Source organism: Akebia trifoliata, chromosome 2, assembly GCF_017979445.1.
Source record: "Akebia trifoliata isolate Shusen 1 chromosome 2, ASM1797944v1, whole genome shotgun sequence".
NCBI classification, from domain to species: domain Eukaryota; kingdom Viridiplantae; phylum Streptophyta; class Magnoliopsida; order Ranunculales; family Lardizabalaceae; genus Akebia; species Akebia trifoliata.
Window position 1 is genome coordinate 15,195,220 of NC_141376.1, and position 16,868 is coordinate 15,212,087.

The 16,868-nt window shown below is 32.6% G+C and overlaps 1 protein-coding gene across 7 annotated transcripts; it reads right to left on the reverse strand.

Moving 5' to 3' along the window:
* Positions 1-10,021: 10,021 nt before the first annotated feature.
* On the reverse strand, positions 10,022-15,007 carry LOC147409744 (diacylglycerol kinase 2-like). Of its 7 annotated transcripts, none has more exons than XM_086431791.1 (6): positions 13,938-15,007; positions 12,253-12,301; positions 11,336-11,427; positions 11,039-11,203; positions 10,656-10,793; positions 10,022-10,280 (listed from the first exon to the last, which is right to left on the reverse strand). In XM_086431791.1, the coding sequence occupies exons 2-6, from the start codon at positions 12,299-12,301 to the stop codon at positions 10,131-10,133; spliced, it is 594 nt and encodes a 197-aa protein (XP_086287917.1). In that variant the 5' UTR covers positions 13,938-15,007; the 3' UTR covers positions 10,022-10,130. The 7 variants fall into 7 exon arrangements, with proteins under 7 accessions (XP_086287917.1, XP_086287923.1, XP_086287920.1 ...); XM_086431797.1 differs by having other exon boundaries at positions 11,336-11,455; positions 13,938-15,000; XM_086431794.1 differs by having other exon boundaries at positions 11,039-11,207; positions 11,336-11,455; positions 13,938-14,964.
* Positions 15,008-16,868: the final 1,861 nt, after the last annotated feature.

The window sequence follows — 16,868 nt, forward strand, 5'->3', positions numbered from 1 at the left end:
TAACTTCAAAGAAGTCGACCTATTGTTGATTAAGTAGTCTTGATTGTGATAAGAGGGGCGGTTGAGTAATAAAATAATGTTTCATGTTACATATCATCAAAACCACTAAAAGTGACATTTTCACATGATAAAATCTTTGTCTAACTTAATTCATTAATGTCTATCATTGCAGAAGACAGTGCGAGCCCCGTTTCTGGAACTTTTTGTGACCATTTTATGAGCTTTTCTTCAGCAGAAAGCGAAAGACTGAAATTTCGGGCAAATATTAGACCTCCATCGTTCAATGATTCCATGTGTCAATATCTCAAACAGAAAGACAGCTAGTAACGATCACTGTTGTTGTCCGCCAAAAAAAACCACAGAGCAAGCCTAATGCCTAATGTCAGCCGATGTCATTATATCAATCATTTTCTTTTTAATTTTTTTAATTTAAGAAACTAACCAAGTTCTGCAATCTTACCTAATTCTATTGACCTCCGTAAATATTATATCTTATTTTTGAGATTCAAAAGTTGAAGAAAATAAAATCATAGTGGTGAAAGATAAAATATTGTCACATTTGATGATTAATCAATAAATTGTCAATTAATTCGTTGATTCAACAATATAATGCATGGACTATAATGTCATATTTAAAAATTTTATAATTTTTAAAAAAAATATTTAAAGGAATTTGTGACTGTTGAAGTTGAAACATGCCTCTTAACCTCCATCTTCTATGATAAGTTAATATAAAATGACTAAAATATACTTGCATGCATTCAATTTATAGTCAAAACACTAGAACTTTCTTCTCAAAATCGGAAATTTTTACTGTCTTCGGTAATTTTTTTTATTATAGAAAACTCTAGAATTTTGGATTATAAATTTAAAAAAAATTCACAATAAAGATTGAAGAGCTTTAAGATGACTTATTTGTGGTGGTAAAATAATTAGGATTTTTTGGAAAAATAGTAAACATCGAAATTTTGGGTAGAAAATTTTTGGACCAATTACTTTTAGATAATTTTGGTGTTAATTGCACTCCATCTCTTAAAATATCTTCTTTGTATCTTCTATATGTCTGATTGTACTTAAAAATAAATAAATAAAGGACTCCAGTCCATGATCATTCAAAACTTATGATTGGCTACAACATCACCCTTTTTCATCATTGTCGTCATTATCACTAAAAAATTGTATTTCATCGTCATCTTCTTATTCTATTTATTTATTTATTTATTTTTTCTTCTTTACTATAACCATTTTCTTCTTCTTATGGTTGTAAATGCCAAGAAAAAGTGCCTACGATAGTGATTGACTTCAATGCTAAGAGTATAGGAGCAAGAATGATTAAGGAGCTCAAATAGACTCCTCTCATGTAATGCAATTAGTTGAGTTAATATAAAAATTCAAAAAAAAAAAAAAAAACCCTTTTTAGATCGGGGTGCAACCAACTTGTAATTTGCAACTAGTCTATTCCTTTCTAATTTATGTGATCTGATATACATATGGACAACGTTCGGTAGACAAAGTTTTGTCTTATATAACTAAAATGTTTTGGAATAGGATGATTTTTTGTGAGGATGATCTCTATGTTGAGGAGACCATCCTCACAAAAAATCATCCCATTCCGAAACTTCTAACGGCATGAAAAGTGGTTACAAACTAATGGTAAAAAATTGACGGTTTAAGATTCTTCAACTTATAAAGTAGGGTTAGAGATTTCATAATGAGCTGACTTTTTGGGAGGATTATTTCCTCACCATAGAGACCATCCTCATAAAAAATCAGGCCATTCTGAAACTTTAATCCCATATAGGAAAAAACACTTTATATATGAAACCCAATCCTATATATATAAACATGTTAAATTCAACTAAGGAATAGACATGTCGAACAAAGGTAAAGACTCTTAAAAATTGTGGTCTTGCTATTTTCTTTATACATTTATTACTTATAAAGAGGATTTTTAAAGATAAAAGAACTATTTTATTATAATGTACATATAAATAGATTCTTTTAATATATTAGTGAATTTATCCAAGACTTATTGTTTTTATTTTTATTTTTATATCAGGGTAACCCCACATTTTTTGGGATGGGTGTAGACCCTACAAATTTTAGACATTTGATAAGAGTGAACAAATCCCTATCATTAGTTTTACCATTGAGCCACCCGTCGGCTTGACTTGTGCACGTGTGTGTTATTATGCACGCTACGTAAGTATGTGCGCAAATTAAGGTTTTTTGACAGTTGGTCCCAAAACAATTGACTACAGTCTCACGGTGCCTTAGATTCCCAAGTGCATGCGAGGCACACTCTCTTTCTCATTCATATTCAAGTAAAAAGAGTGTTATCCTTTATTAGTTGGACACTACTCTTATAATTATTCAATGTGAGATTAAATGTTAGAAGAGTTATTTCTGCAACTCTTACAAACAAGAAAGCAAAGATAATCTCAACTTGCATAGAGTAGGAAAAACCTCTTTACTTTTATGTTTTACTAAAAAGAAAAATTCTACACAACTAAACAACCATGAGGTCTTGAGTTCAATTCTTGCCCCAAATAAAACACAATAATAAAAAGTAGGAATTTTACAACAATCCACCTCAGATTCATAGTTGGAAGGAAAAGTAAATGAAAATGATGCTCGCATAAGGTGAAATATTGGATATCTAATGTCGATGTATTTTAGACTTAATCGACATTTAATATAAATAGACATAACTTGTAAGGATTTGGTGTAACTAAATTACTTAACGCTTTCCTTTTTAGTGTAAGTTAACTATCATATCATATATATCTTTATTTCTATGACTGATAGAGTTTTTATGGTTTGATAATTTTCATTTATGTCAAATCTTAATTCTTTAATGAATTATAGAATATTTACCATAGGAAGTGGCCCTACTTCGATATTCACATAGGTAAGTCCATCAAACGTTTTCTATGACTGTTACACACCATCCAAATAGGTAACAGACTTTATTAAAAATTTATGTTCACCCTCATATCTTTATAGATAAATGCTACTTAACATCATAATAAATGGATAAAGAGTATATTAACTCTTTTTCACTAATACTTCACTAATTAGTTCAATGACTTGTTATTACTCATCAAATCTACTTCTCAAGATTTCCATTCATATAAATAGGGTTTCCATCAAAGACTAATTATTTACATAGACTTTAATCTCATTCCCCTTAATGTTTTACTCACTAAGCCTCTAGTTAGTGGTTTTGTAAACGAATCTGCTAAGTTATTTTTGGACTTCACAAAGTCAATAACAATCATTCCATCCGTCAATAATGTCTAACCACATTAAGTCTAAGACATATGTGTCTACTCTTACCATTATATATATGATTTTTAGTCTTAGTTATAATAGTTTGACTATCACAGTGAAAAAATACTGATAACATTGGTTTCTCTCATAAGAGAATACTTATCAATTGGTTTCTTATCCACTCAACCTTAGTTCTAATTAACTTTAATGCAATGAACTCAGATTCTATTGTAGATTTAGTCATGCATATCTGCTTGGATGATTTTCAAGTGACAACCTATTATCTTAGTATGAAAATATAACTACTAGTAAACTTGGATACATCAAATTTTGAAATCCAGTTCACATCAATGTACCCCTTTTAACACATTTGGACTTCTACTAAAATTTAAGCTCATATCCATGATTTCCCTCAAATATCCAAGAACTCTTACTAATGTTGTTCAATGATCTCTACTAGAATTACTAGTGAATTTACTTAACATCCCCACAACAAAAGTTATATTTGGATAAGTACAATTTATTAGATATATCAAAATTCCTATTATCTTGGCATAATCTTTTTCTGACACAATATCACCTTTATTTTTCTTTAATTTTATGTTAGGATTTTAAGGACTCAAAATAGGTACACTTTCGACTTGCTCAAACTTCTTTAAAATTTTCTCTACATAATGGGTTTGAGATAATATAAATCCTTCAACTTTCTTTGCTATTTTAATCCCTAGCATGATATCAACTTCTTCTAAATCCTTCTTTTGAAATTTGGATTTTAGAAAAGATTTAGTATCATCAATAACTTTCAGATTTGTTCCCAAAATCAACACATCATCTACATATAAGCAATTACTACACCAGTTTTGCCACTAAATTTACTATATAGGCACTTATCACAATTATTGAAGATATAACCACTAGATTTTAATACGAAGTCAAACTTCTCATGTTGTTGTTTAGGTGCTTAGTTTAGTCCATATAAGAACTTTACTATTCTACATATTTTGTTTTCTTGGCCATTAACCACACACCTTCAAGTTGTTACATATAAATTTCTTATTCTAAATTATCATTTAAGAATGTTATCTTGACATCCATTTAGTCAACAACTAGCTTGTAAATCGAAGCTAAGAAAATTAACACTTTAACAATAACAATCCTAGTAATTGGAAAGTATGTGTCAAAACAATCTATCCATTCCTTTTATTTAAAATCTTTGGTGACCAACCTCGTTTTAAATTTATCTATTGATCCATCTGAATTTAATTTCTTTTTAAATACCAATTTGCATCCAATAGGTTTGGTGTCTTTGAGTAACTTTACTAATTTCTATGTATGGTTTAACATGATTGACTTTAATTTACTATTAATAGTCTATTTCTAGAAAATAACATTAAGAGATGTCACCGCTTCTTAGTAAGAAAGCAGATCATCATCCATTAAGTAGGTATAAAAATCATCTTCTAGATTAGTTTCTTTTCTAACTCTTTTACTCCTTTTAAGTTCTATTTATTCTACAACCTCACTAGAACCTAGCTCTTGAGGAAAAGAATCAAGAATTGGTGTTTCACCTTCTTTAACTATCTTTCCTTTGTCATTAGAGCTTAAAAAATCTTTAACTTTCATTGAAAAAATGTTCCCAAAAAATCTAGCACCTCTAGTTTCAATAATGACACCACTTTCAACTTCATTTCCATTAGATCTTATGGTTAAAAATCTATAGGAAATACTATTTTCAAAATATCCTAAAAATACACAATCAACTATTATAGGTCGTATCTTCTTATTTTTGATTTTTTGGGAGTCCTATTTTACATAGACACCCCCACATTTTGAGGTAACCTAAGTTAGATACATAGGCCTTCCATAGTTCATTAGGAGTTTTTCCTAACTTTTTATGAGGAATTATATTAGTTATGTGGCATATAATCAAAATAGTTTCTCCCGACAAGTTGTTAGACATTCTAAAATTTATTGGTAATACATTTAACATTTTCTTAAGAGATCTAATTTTTTTTTGTTATTCTATTTGATTCAGGTGAGTATGAAGGAGGCACTTCATGACTAATTCCATTTTATTCACAAAACTGACTAAGGAGATTTGAATCATATTTCCCCTCTCTACCAAATCTTTATCTCTTAATATTCATATCTAACTAATTTTCTACCTCATTTTTATATTTCAAAAGCATATCTTTTATTTCTAAGAAGATAGACTCCTGTAAATCTAGAGCAATCATCTATAAAAGTAATATAATACTTTTTACCTCTTCTAATAAAAGTAATATTAGTTATGTGATATACTGTCAAAATAGTATCTCCTCATATGTTGTTAGACATTCTAGAATTTATAACTAATACATTTAACATTTTCTTAAGAGATTTATTTTTATTTATTTATTTTTGTTATTCTATTTGATTCAGGTGAGTATGAAGGAGTCACTTCATGATTAATTCTATTTTGTTCACAAAACTGACTAAGAATATTTGAATCATATTCTCCTTCTCTACCGGATCTTAATCTCTTAATTTTCCTATCTAACTAATTTTCTACATCATTTTTATACTTTTAGAACATATCTTTTATTTCATTTTTATTTCTAAAAAGATACTCTTGTAAATCTAAATAATTATCTATAGAAATAATATAATACTTTTTACCTCCTCTAATAAAAGTAATATTAATTATGTGGCATGCAGTCAAAATAGTCCCCCCTACATGTTGTTAGACACTTTAGAATTTGTAAGTAATACATTTAACATTTTTTAAGAGATCTATTCTTTTTTATTCTATTTGATTCAGGTGAGTATGAAGGATGCTTCATGACTAATTCCATTTTGTTCACAAAATTGACTAAGGAGGTTTGAATTATATTCTCCATCTCTATCAAAGCTTAATCTCTTAATATTCCTATCTAACCAATTCTCTACCTTATTTTTATACTTCAAAAGCATATCTTTTGTTTTTTATTTCTAAGAAGATAGACTTTTGTCAATCTAGAGTAATCATCTATAAAAATAATATAATACTTTTTACCTCCTCTAAATTCAATATTTTTAAAATTTCCAAAAACACTATGAATAAAAATAAGAAGTTCTTGATATACTATGTCATGGTTTATGTGTAAACTTTGATTCTACACAAATCTCACATTTATCTAATTCCTTAATTTTTAGATTGGGTAAAGTTTTTACATTTTTTAATTTCTTTAATTTTCTTACATTAGTATGTCCTAGCCTAGCATGTCATAAACATATTGACTCAATAAGTTACGAAGAAGAAGAGGTATTTTCATTCATAACATTGAGTACAAACATACTACTAATACAATATCATTTTCCTAAATTTATCATATTCTTTGTTAGTACAAGTTTGTCGGACTCAAATACAAGTTTTATTCCAATTTTGTTCAAAAGAGACCCATATACAAGATTCTTTCTAATAACGAGAACATGGAGGACATCATGAGTGCTAGCATATTTCCAATTTTGTTCAAAAGAGACCCATATACAAGATTTTTTCTAATAACGAGAACAGGAGGACATCATGAGTACTAGCATCTTTCCGGGAGTTAGCTTGATAATCACTTTGCCTTTTCCAACAACTGCATCTTTAGCACTCTGTTTTTGACCATCCAATCTACTAAAAATATCCATATTCCAAGTTCTCAATTCATATTTTACTGCTTTCAATTTGCAAGCCATGTTATACATTTGAGTGCCTAATACGACAATATTCCAAGCTCCCTCAACCACCTCCTTGACACTAGGTTGCCCAATTCACAAGGAACAAAAATTAAAGATTTTTGGTTCTTCACAAGCTCCCACTGGAAAAGAAAAATTGATTGGTGAATGGTCTAAGACTCCATAAGGGAGGTAATTCAACACTATACTTGAAAACTTACAAAGCCAAAAAGAATTAATAAAGCTCTATCAAGTCTACTCATAATTCTTTGAAAACCCGAAGGACTTATTACTCCACGAATGACCATCATCTAGAGTTTTTAGATCCTAGAGTCCACTAGCATCAATGCAATCGGTGAAATCTTTCATAATCCTTTGAGAAGCCAATCTTCATCCAAACTATTCTTCCCAAAACCATGTTGTATTAAAGTTGCCCAATACCATTCATAGTCTAGTCGAATGAATACCACAAATATTTGTCCAAAGTCTTCTATCACTCTCCAGATTCTCTACAAAGACAAATATAATTTCAAATTCCAACCCATTACAAATTCGAATTGCAAAGCAATGAATCAACTGAGATGTTAAAAAAAAAAAAAATTCAACTCTATAATTTAACGAGCTCCAACTCACCCAAATTCGACCAGAATAATGAGACTAATAGTTATTTAGGAAAAATCCCAATTCTTAGTTAGACTTCTTCGAAATAAATTAGCATTGTCCATCACCACTTTAGTTTCACGAAACCCAATTAATTCCACCTTCTCGTCACACATGAAATCATGAATTGCTCTCCTCTCGATATTGTCATTCATTCATTTGACATATGAAGCAACAACTGACATTAAACACCATTTGGATTTATTGCCCTCCACGAGAGTGTTTCATGAACGAGTTGATCGTTGGATAACTTCGGCTGGTTTGTTGTTGTAATTTTTATTTTTTCCCCTCCCCTTTTAATATTTTTACTACCTTCCACAACTAAGGGACTCGTTAACTAATCTAATTTCTCCCAAGTATTAGGCACAAAACTTCCATCTTGACTTTTCAAATTAAACTCATCGGGATCACCCTCCAAATTAGAGTCCAAAACTTCATAAGGATTACGCATAAGGATCAGTTCAATATGGAGTACAACCTCAAGACCCTTCCATAAATCTTCTCATTGAAAGTTAACCAATTTTCCTTTAATATTAGACGAAGAATTTTTTTTCCTTTGTTTTACCACCCTTGTGTGATCTCTTCAGGTCCTACAATTAAGGATTTTGAAAGTTTTTTCAAATTTGTTATCGAGATTTTGTTGACCGAACTTCCACATGTAGGATTATTGATCTTATAATAATGCAAGATGCGATCCTTAGACTTTAAGAATCTCTCAAGGATTTCCTTGATAAGGAATAGATCATTTCATACTTATAAACACTGAAGGGATTCCAAAGTTTCTTAAGGTGTGTGAGCACTAAGGGGTGCCTACAATCAAATGAGTGTGCCAACAACTAAATGGGTATCTCTACCCTAAGATGGAACCATCACCCAAATGGTAAAACCAAACCAGTGCCTTTGATCCCTTTGAAACAGTGCAATAGGTGTTAGTTTTGATAATGGCTTCAGTAATGTCAACGAACACGTTGAAATGAGAATTAATAAGATATAATCACTTTTAAGGTACTATCTTATATACTGTATTTAATTTATTAAATTACTCTTAATCAATTATTGAACTTTCTAGTCATATTCTCTTTGTGTGGAAACTTATCTATAGGTTGAGTTGCACCATAATATTGTAGACCAAGACCACACAAATAGGGGGAGTCTGTTTTACATAGTTCACACTAACCTTCATGGCGACACGACTCATTGTTTGCCACATCAGTCAGTGCCACGTCATTAAGTCTTTAAGGATTTTTTTGTTAGCCACGTCAATGCCTCTCACGTCATTGAGTGCCACATAATTCTCTTCTCCCCCAACCTTATAGACGACTCCCTGGCTACTGGCTGCTTCTAAGGCTGTTACATCTCCTGTTACAGTGCTACTAACTCCATGGGTCTATCTCTGAGCTCTTTGGGCATTGAGATAAGCAATATGGTTAAATGTAACACACGTAAGTGTACGGCTGCTTTCTCATTTGAAATCTTACTAAGGTTTGCCCCATTTAAACATAAACCTATTTTGGTGCAGTCACGTGGTCTATTCCAACAGGATTTTGTTTCTTTTTTTGTGAGTTATCTTTAAGCTAAAGTAAATAAATTTAATTTAAAAAATATAAATATTTTAAAGGTTTGAATAAATATAAATTCATTAATTAACCCAAATTGAGTTAGAAATAGATCAATTAGTCAAATGTTTTATCTGATCCTTGATTTGATTTTAAAAATATTATTTTTGTTAGATTTATGTCTTATATATATATATATATATATATATATATATATGTAATCCGGTAGATACCCGAGAATGAATAAATTGAAGTTTAACCGAGGCTTGTGTTAAACACAATGTTTTTAAGACAATTTTGTTACCGCAACTTGGTGCATACGGATCAATGAATAATTGTCTCCCAAGACACAACGATCACATGTGTAGAAGCAGCACTACAATCTACACGTCTAGCGAACCGAACGCTACTGTTTGTACTCTCAAAGAATGTAAATGGAAAACCAGAATGCTAATACACGTTTCAACAACAAAGAAGAAGAATAGAAAATTTTTGAGTGAGTAAAACAAAGGTCGAGATGACCTATTTATAGAAAATTAAGAGACAACACTATGTGAAAAAGACCCATATTTGACAGTCTTAGCCCGTCAAATTTCTCAAAATTTGACGGACCCTCCCGTCAAATATGCCCGTCAAATATTCTCTTGTAGAATTTTTTTTTTGACGGCCCTGGACTATCAAATTATTGGAGAATGGACTTAAAAAAAAACAAAAAAAAAAAATCCATAGAGTATGACCGTCAAATTTTGGAGGTTTAACAAACAATAGAACGGTCCTCTAATTCACCAATCACAATGAACGAAATAATATAATAAAAAAAATCAGAAAAAGAAAAAACAAAAGAAAAATCATAAAACAAGCTCCAAATTAAATTAAATAACCCAAAATTAATATACATGTAAACCTCTTTGTTAAGATCGAAAATTCTGTCGAAGCTACAAATAACTGACAATAATTAAACTAAATAAGACCAAATGATATTGAAATTACTGGATCGGCAACATCTTTGGTGGAGGTCGGTGTTATTATCGTTGTAGATTGGCGAATGAACTCTTGTGCTTCACGTGCCACTTTTTCCTTGGTCTTTTTCGCCCTTTCCAGCACATCCTTCTGCATGCAGCATTTCATTAATCATTTTCCCTATATTGCATCCATCGATAAGTAAAAACCATTCAAAGGGGAAGAACTATAACTACATACTAAAAGAAAAAAAGAAAAAAAAAGTATGAGAACGGGAAGCATGATAGGCTTTCACAACTATTATCATGGGGAGGGGGATTTAAAAACAATAAAGTAGAATGGAATTCATCAGATTTGCTATATTTCACAAACCCACAGTGAACAGGTTGGTTTGAACCGGTTCGCAGTTGGTACCTTTCGAATGAATTGGATAACATTGTGTGTGTGTGTGTGTGTGTGAAGTACGCAACCGAGGATGTTGTGCCAGGACATATCAGTGTGAATGAAACTCCGAAAAAATTATACCTGTCCATGATGTGTTATTTCTAAACAGCCAGGTGGTTGTATAAATGGCTCTCCATCTATCTGAATGGGGAAAGAACTTGAAATTTGTATTCTTATCACTCCTCCTTGGACTAATCTCCTCGCCTGTGAAAGTCCAACCTGTAGAATAAGACCCCAATAATTATAACGATGAAAACAACAACTCATTTCAACAATGATTGGCATGCTATTTAAAGAGAGCTTCTATTGCCACACCAACTTTTGCTAATGTCACTGCAAGTGTGTGCTAATTCTCTGGTGATTTAGAAAATAAATTGGGGTGGAATTATCAAAAGTTGGTGTGGCAATATAATCTCTATATTTAAAACTTCAGAAATAATGCAAAAAAATGGCAAAACCCATACCTGAAGTTTACCAAGGTGCCATGCTCCACTGATACATACAACCTCTAGCAGTTTATCATGCATGGACTGAAGATTGAAATCATCATCATGATCATAATCATTTTGCCAAAGATCTACTCCTCCCATGTAACTTCCGATGTTGAGCACGATGACACCCTCAGCATCCTGTCTGAAAAAGATTATGAAGGAACATCAGGATCGACGAGAAAAAAATCGACAATGGCCTATTGTATTAATTATGTCAATAATAACAAAATTTTATAGTAAAAGACCCCAACAAAGAAAGCGTGACTTCACCTTTGGGATCTCAATGTCTTTTCCATCAACTTCGAGGCGAATTTTCCATGGTAGGTCTGCACATGTTCCATCCATTATATCCTTGGCACCTTCTTTAGCATATCGCAATTTATTCACAAACTGTCAAGTGAGAAATATTGGTTACATTGCAAAATGTTATACAGTAGCTAATCACAAGGACCAATAGTAAGAGGAGATGACCATTAATAAGCTATTTACAATAGCACAAAGGAGCAGCACTAAACATTAAACAAGTGTATATTACATGTAACTGATTATAGGATTAGAAGATTTCACAATAGAAAATAATCGGCACCATTCATAAGGACAAAGCTTGGAGTTATAAACAACTAATAACTAACCATACCCACACTCATTAATTTTTAGAAGCAAGACTATTGGAGTATTTTTTTTTTTTTTTGAAGTGTTATTTAAATGCTTTTAAACAAATAATTTATATAATGAAAGTGTGGTTGGGGTAAGTTCCTACATACATATAGGTTTCATAGCCAAGATAATGAATATAGTGTGTTTTGATGCATTGCATCCTGTAAGTGAAATAGTCCTACATTCCCTAGGAAGAGAAGTTAGAGGGTGGTTGAGCCCATTAAAGGGTGCCAATAACACCACCCTTGCCATCATTAAATTGTAGGATGGAGAGAGTCTGGGTTCAAACCAGACTATGCTCCAGAAGATTCAAAAGTCCAACTTGAGCTCCAAGAGATGAGAGATTAAGATGAAGATAGAGAGTCCAGAAGACGCACATTGTCCTAGCCCAATCCATAGGCACAACAAATTGTGCAGTCAAAATCCATACAACAAACAGTTGTCTATTCTTTCTTGTTCTACACACAATGTCCATGATGACAAACTACCAAGAAGAAGATTGAAATATCTAACAGTGCATAACTTCTTACTATGCAAACTGCACCGTGGCCCCTCCACCACAATGTCGCTCCCTTCCATCTAGAATATGATTATGTAAACAAGATATACAAAATAAATATCAATACCAGAAATATAGAGAAGAAAAACAAAAATTGGATGGTCTACTATCTAATTCTGAAAGAAGGGGGGGCGGGGGGGGAGATTGATAACACTTGATATATGCAATCATGCACAATGTAACTATGCCTTCGGCCAATAAATAGGTGAATGCTTCCAATGTAGAACGATCTAATTACACTTTTCACTAATAAATTGGTGTCCTAATTGGCAAATCAATGAATTGACAGCATCCAATATATTAATAAAATAAAAAACCACTTCTGATGATTTTATTTTTGTCCCCTATCAAACAGAGTGAGATTTTACTACAATAAAAACTATATTGTCCACAATAATAAAGCACATCTAGTTGTCATAGAATTATTTAAATAAACTATATTGTTGGTCCCAAGTCCTTATAGAGGACTCAAAATAATTTTTACTATAATATATATAATATGTAGTTGTTAGGACCCCAAATTCCAAACTTCACAAATCAAATATTGTAATTACTTCCCAGATAAGAATCAAACAATATAGAAAGAAACCATGTAATCTATTCATCAATGCACGTGGAAAAGACACAATTACTTCCTTTAACACCTAAACATATAAGAATTGAAGATTAAAAAACAGAGAATCTTGTAATTGCTGAATGTGATTAGTCCATGAGAACCTAAGTCAGAAATATAAATTAAGCGGCTTGACTTGTATGAGATCCATTGATTAATGTGATTAGTCCATAAATTAATGTAACTAAGCATCTTGAAGTAAAAATCAGGATCTCTAAAATAAAAATCTGAACCAATTAAAATAATTTTATAACAAAAGTAATAAGATCCCAATTAGAAATTATACAAAAGTAAGGTGTCTCCCAAAGATCAAGTGGCAAGTACTTCTTCTTCCCGTAAACTTTTCTCAAAATCGTTTTTCTTTTTCACTTTTGCAAAGTTATCATTAAAATTTGAACGATAGTAGTCTATGAAGAGAATCAACAACACCAATAAAAAGCATAAGCATTACAGGGAGGTTCATCATTTAAGAGTCTAAATTGGAGCCTGGATTTGTTTTAGAAGGTCATTAGTAAGTATTCTAGTGTTAGTAGAGGAAGTTCAAACAAAATTGAATTTGTTTTTAGAAAGATTTACTATTTTAGATTAGTAGAAGTTGCACCACATTACAAGTTTGAAAATCTATTTAAATGATGGTGAGCAACAACGTTTAAAATATCGTATTGATTGAATTTTTCGGTTAATGAAAGTTTCAATATGGTGTCAATTGATACATACCTAAAACATTCAATGTTTCATATCAGCTCGGCTGATACCGATACGTATCGATAGATACATTCTGATATTTCAAACCATAGTGAGAGATACATTTTGCAACATCTAGACTATCAATAGAATGTTAGTTTTCTTAGAATAATTCTCTCTGTTTTCCTTGTGGATTCAAAGTTCTTTATCAAAGGTGAATAAAGTGATCTTCTTCTTCTTTTCACCACGATTCAATTATATCGAAAATTCAATGTTAAATTTTTTAATCTACTAAGAAAAATCATATAACCATAAGTTAAAAAAAATGTTCAATGTGAGTTTTGAATAGATAGATATACCTTTCACTTGTTCGTCTCGACAAAGCTTAGCAGCCATTGTAGTCTTCCCTGATCCACTAATTGCACACAATCCGATCTATCGAGATGAGATCTATCGAGGGAGACATACTAGTCAGGCAGCCAACAAGGAAGGAAACTCAGACTCGAATGCCACGATTTCAAACTTTCAAAACGTGTTTTTCCTCTATCTATAATCCAATTCTCCCCCAAAGTCCCAACCTCACAATTCTTCCAAATTCTCTCTCAAAAACCAGTTTCCCTCATCGATACTTCCATCTTTGATCAATTCAGGAGCCAAAGATGAACGATCTCATGTCACAATCTTTCTCTCGATCCAGAGACGAAGATGGAGATGTAGAGATGGGTGCGATGGGAGCCAATTTGGATAAGTTCTTCGCAGATGTCGAAGGAATCAAAGATGAGCTCAAAGAAGTAGAAAAACTTCATCAAAAGCTTCAATCCTTTCATGAAGAAAGCAAAACGATGCACAACGCTAAATCCATTAAAGATGTTCGATCTCGAATGGACTCCGATGTCGCACTTTCACTCAAAAAAGCGAAACTCATCAAAGTTCGTCTCGAATCCCTAGATTGAGCCAACGCTGCAAATCGCAATCTCCCGGGATGCGGTCCTGGTAGCTCTTCAGATCGAACTAGAACGTTAATCCTCAACAGTTTAAGAAAAAAACTTAAAGAATCGATGGAGAAAGAAACTGTGAGGGAGAGATAGAGAGGTCAATCGATCGATGGAGTGGTCGATCGATCGAGAGAGCGAATGAAAAAATGAGGTCGATCGTTCGAGAGAGACACTATGAGAAAGCGAGAGGCCATGAGAGGCAATCGATCGATCGATGACTGTGAGAGAGAGAGAGACCGTGAGAGGCAATCGATCGATCGATTGATGACTGTGAGAGAGAGACCGTGAGAGGCGATCATTCGATCGATGGATGACTGTGAGAGAGAGAGACCGTGAGAAGCCATGAGAGAATGAGAGAGGCAGAGAAACAGTGAGAGAGTATGATTATAATTTGGGTTTTAAAACGTGGTCCATGGGCCGCGGATTTTGGGTTTTAAAATTCGACGGGCCAGGTCCAACAAATTTTTTTATGCAAATTTGGGATTTTCACGTAGTGCAAGGTGTCTCTTAGAGAGCCCTACGCACGCATCGTGTGCCCGTACACGCATAAAGGATTTTTTGGACCAATGGACCAAATCCTCCTTGAGCCCATGGGCCCCTTGTGCACGTGCATGAACTTATCCAAGTCTCTCTCTCATATACACTTAAGTAATATGAGAAGTTCTATATAAGAACTAGATAATTTTCTTATTCCTATCCGATGTGGGACTAAAGAGTTGCACTTATAAACTCAATAATTTTATAAACCACATACAACAAACCATGGCTAATATGGGTTCTTACGAGCCGATTTGTCATTCATCCTAAATTGATTTTTGACAACTAAAAACATGAAACTATTATTTTCAATAAGATGAATAAGTTTCCAAGTGGTCCCGCCACAAAAAACTAATGGGACCCACTTAAATCGTAGCTCAAATAACCCTACTCGATCACAAAAATCTAGAAAAACTGCAGATTTTTCTAACTATATATATATATAGGGTCCCGTTCAACACCAACCATTTTGGCCAACCATTTTTGTCCTACATGAGTTAGAAGTTTTGGAATGAGCTGACTTTTGGTAAAGATGATCTCTACGGTGAGGAAATCATCATCACCAAAAATCAGCCCATTCCAAAACTTCTAACCCATGTTTTAAAAAATGTTTGGTGCCGAACATTTCCCATGTATATATATATATACATGGGAAATGTTCGGCACCCTATGCTCTACCCTACGTGTTTTGTCCTATATTGGTTAGAAATTTTGGAATGGGATGATTTTTGGTGAGGATGATCTTTACGGTTAGAAGATCCTCCTCACCAAAAATCAGCCCATTCCGAAATTTCTAATCCCATATTTACAAGTTGAAAAATCGTGGACCATCCATTTTTTATAAATCATTTTTGATGGGGTTAGAAGTTTTCGAATGGGTTGATTTTTGATGAGGATGATCTCCTCACCATAGAGACCATTCTCACCAAAATCAACCTATTCCAAAATTTCTAACCCATGTAGGACAAAACATGTAAAGTAAAATGTAGGGTGCCGAACGAGACCCATATATATATATGGGTCCCGTTCAATGGCTAACTTTTTGGCAAAACATTTTTCAAAACATGAGTTGGAAGTTTTGGAATGGGCTGATTTTTGGTGAGAATGATCTTTATGGTGAGGAGATCATCATCACCAAAAATCCGCCCATTCCAAAACTTCTAACCCCATCAAAAATAGTTTACAAAAAAAGGACGGTCCACGATTTTTCAACTTGTAAAAATGGGTTAGAAGTTTTGGAATGGGGTGATTTTTGGTGAGGATGATCTCCTCACCGTAGAGATCATCCTCACCAAAAATCAGCCCATTCCAAAACTTCTAACTCATGTTTTGAAAAATGTTTTGCCAAAAAGTTAGCCATTGAACGCTACCCTATATATGTGATTTAATCTAATTTTAATATGTGATTTATCGAATAATTAATGCACTTATTTCAAAATTATGATTAAAACACATTTTTTAGTGTGCAAAATTTTACCGAAAATGGAATGATTGTCGAATCCAAACTTCGTTACTATTCATGTGGACCCTGTGTTTTCAGATTCAACTCAACTTGTATGCTAGAACGACTCTAGTCAATTTTGATGGATCAAGAGTTGACACAGTTGGCTCGAGTATATATATATTTCTTTATTAAATGGTCACGTTCAATGGCAAACTTTTTGGCAAAACATTTTTCAAAACATGAGTTAGAAGTTTTGGAATGGACTGATTTTTGGTGAGATGATCTCTAGAGTGAGGAGATCATCATCACCAAAA

What these genes read in the sequence shown, in the direction of transcription:
- LOC147409744 (XM_086431791.1), bottom strand. Translation starts at nt 12,301, where the DNA reads ATGGAAGGGAGCGACATTGTGGTGGAGGGGCCACGGTGCAGTTTGCAT. An exon ending in GCCACGGTGCAGTTTGCATA is followed by an intron (nt 11,428 to 12,252) that starts GTAAGAAGTTAT and finishes GATATGCTAAAG; the next exon opens with AAGGTGCCAAGGATATAATG. An exon ending in AAATAACACATCATGGACAG is followed by an intron (nt 10,281 to 10,655) that starts GTATAATTTTTT and finishes TGCTGCATGCAG; the next exon opens with AAGGATGTGCTGGAAAGGGC.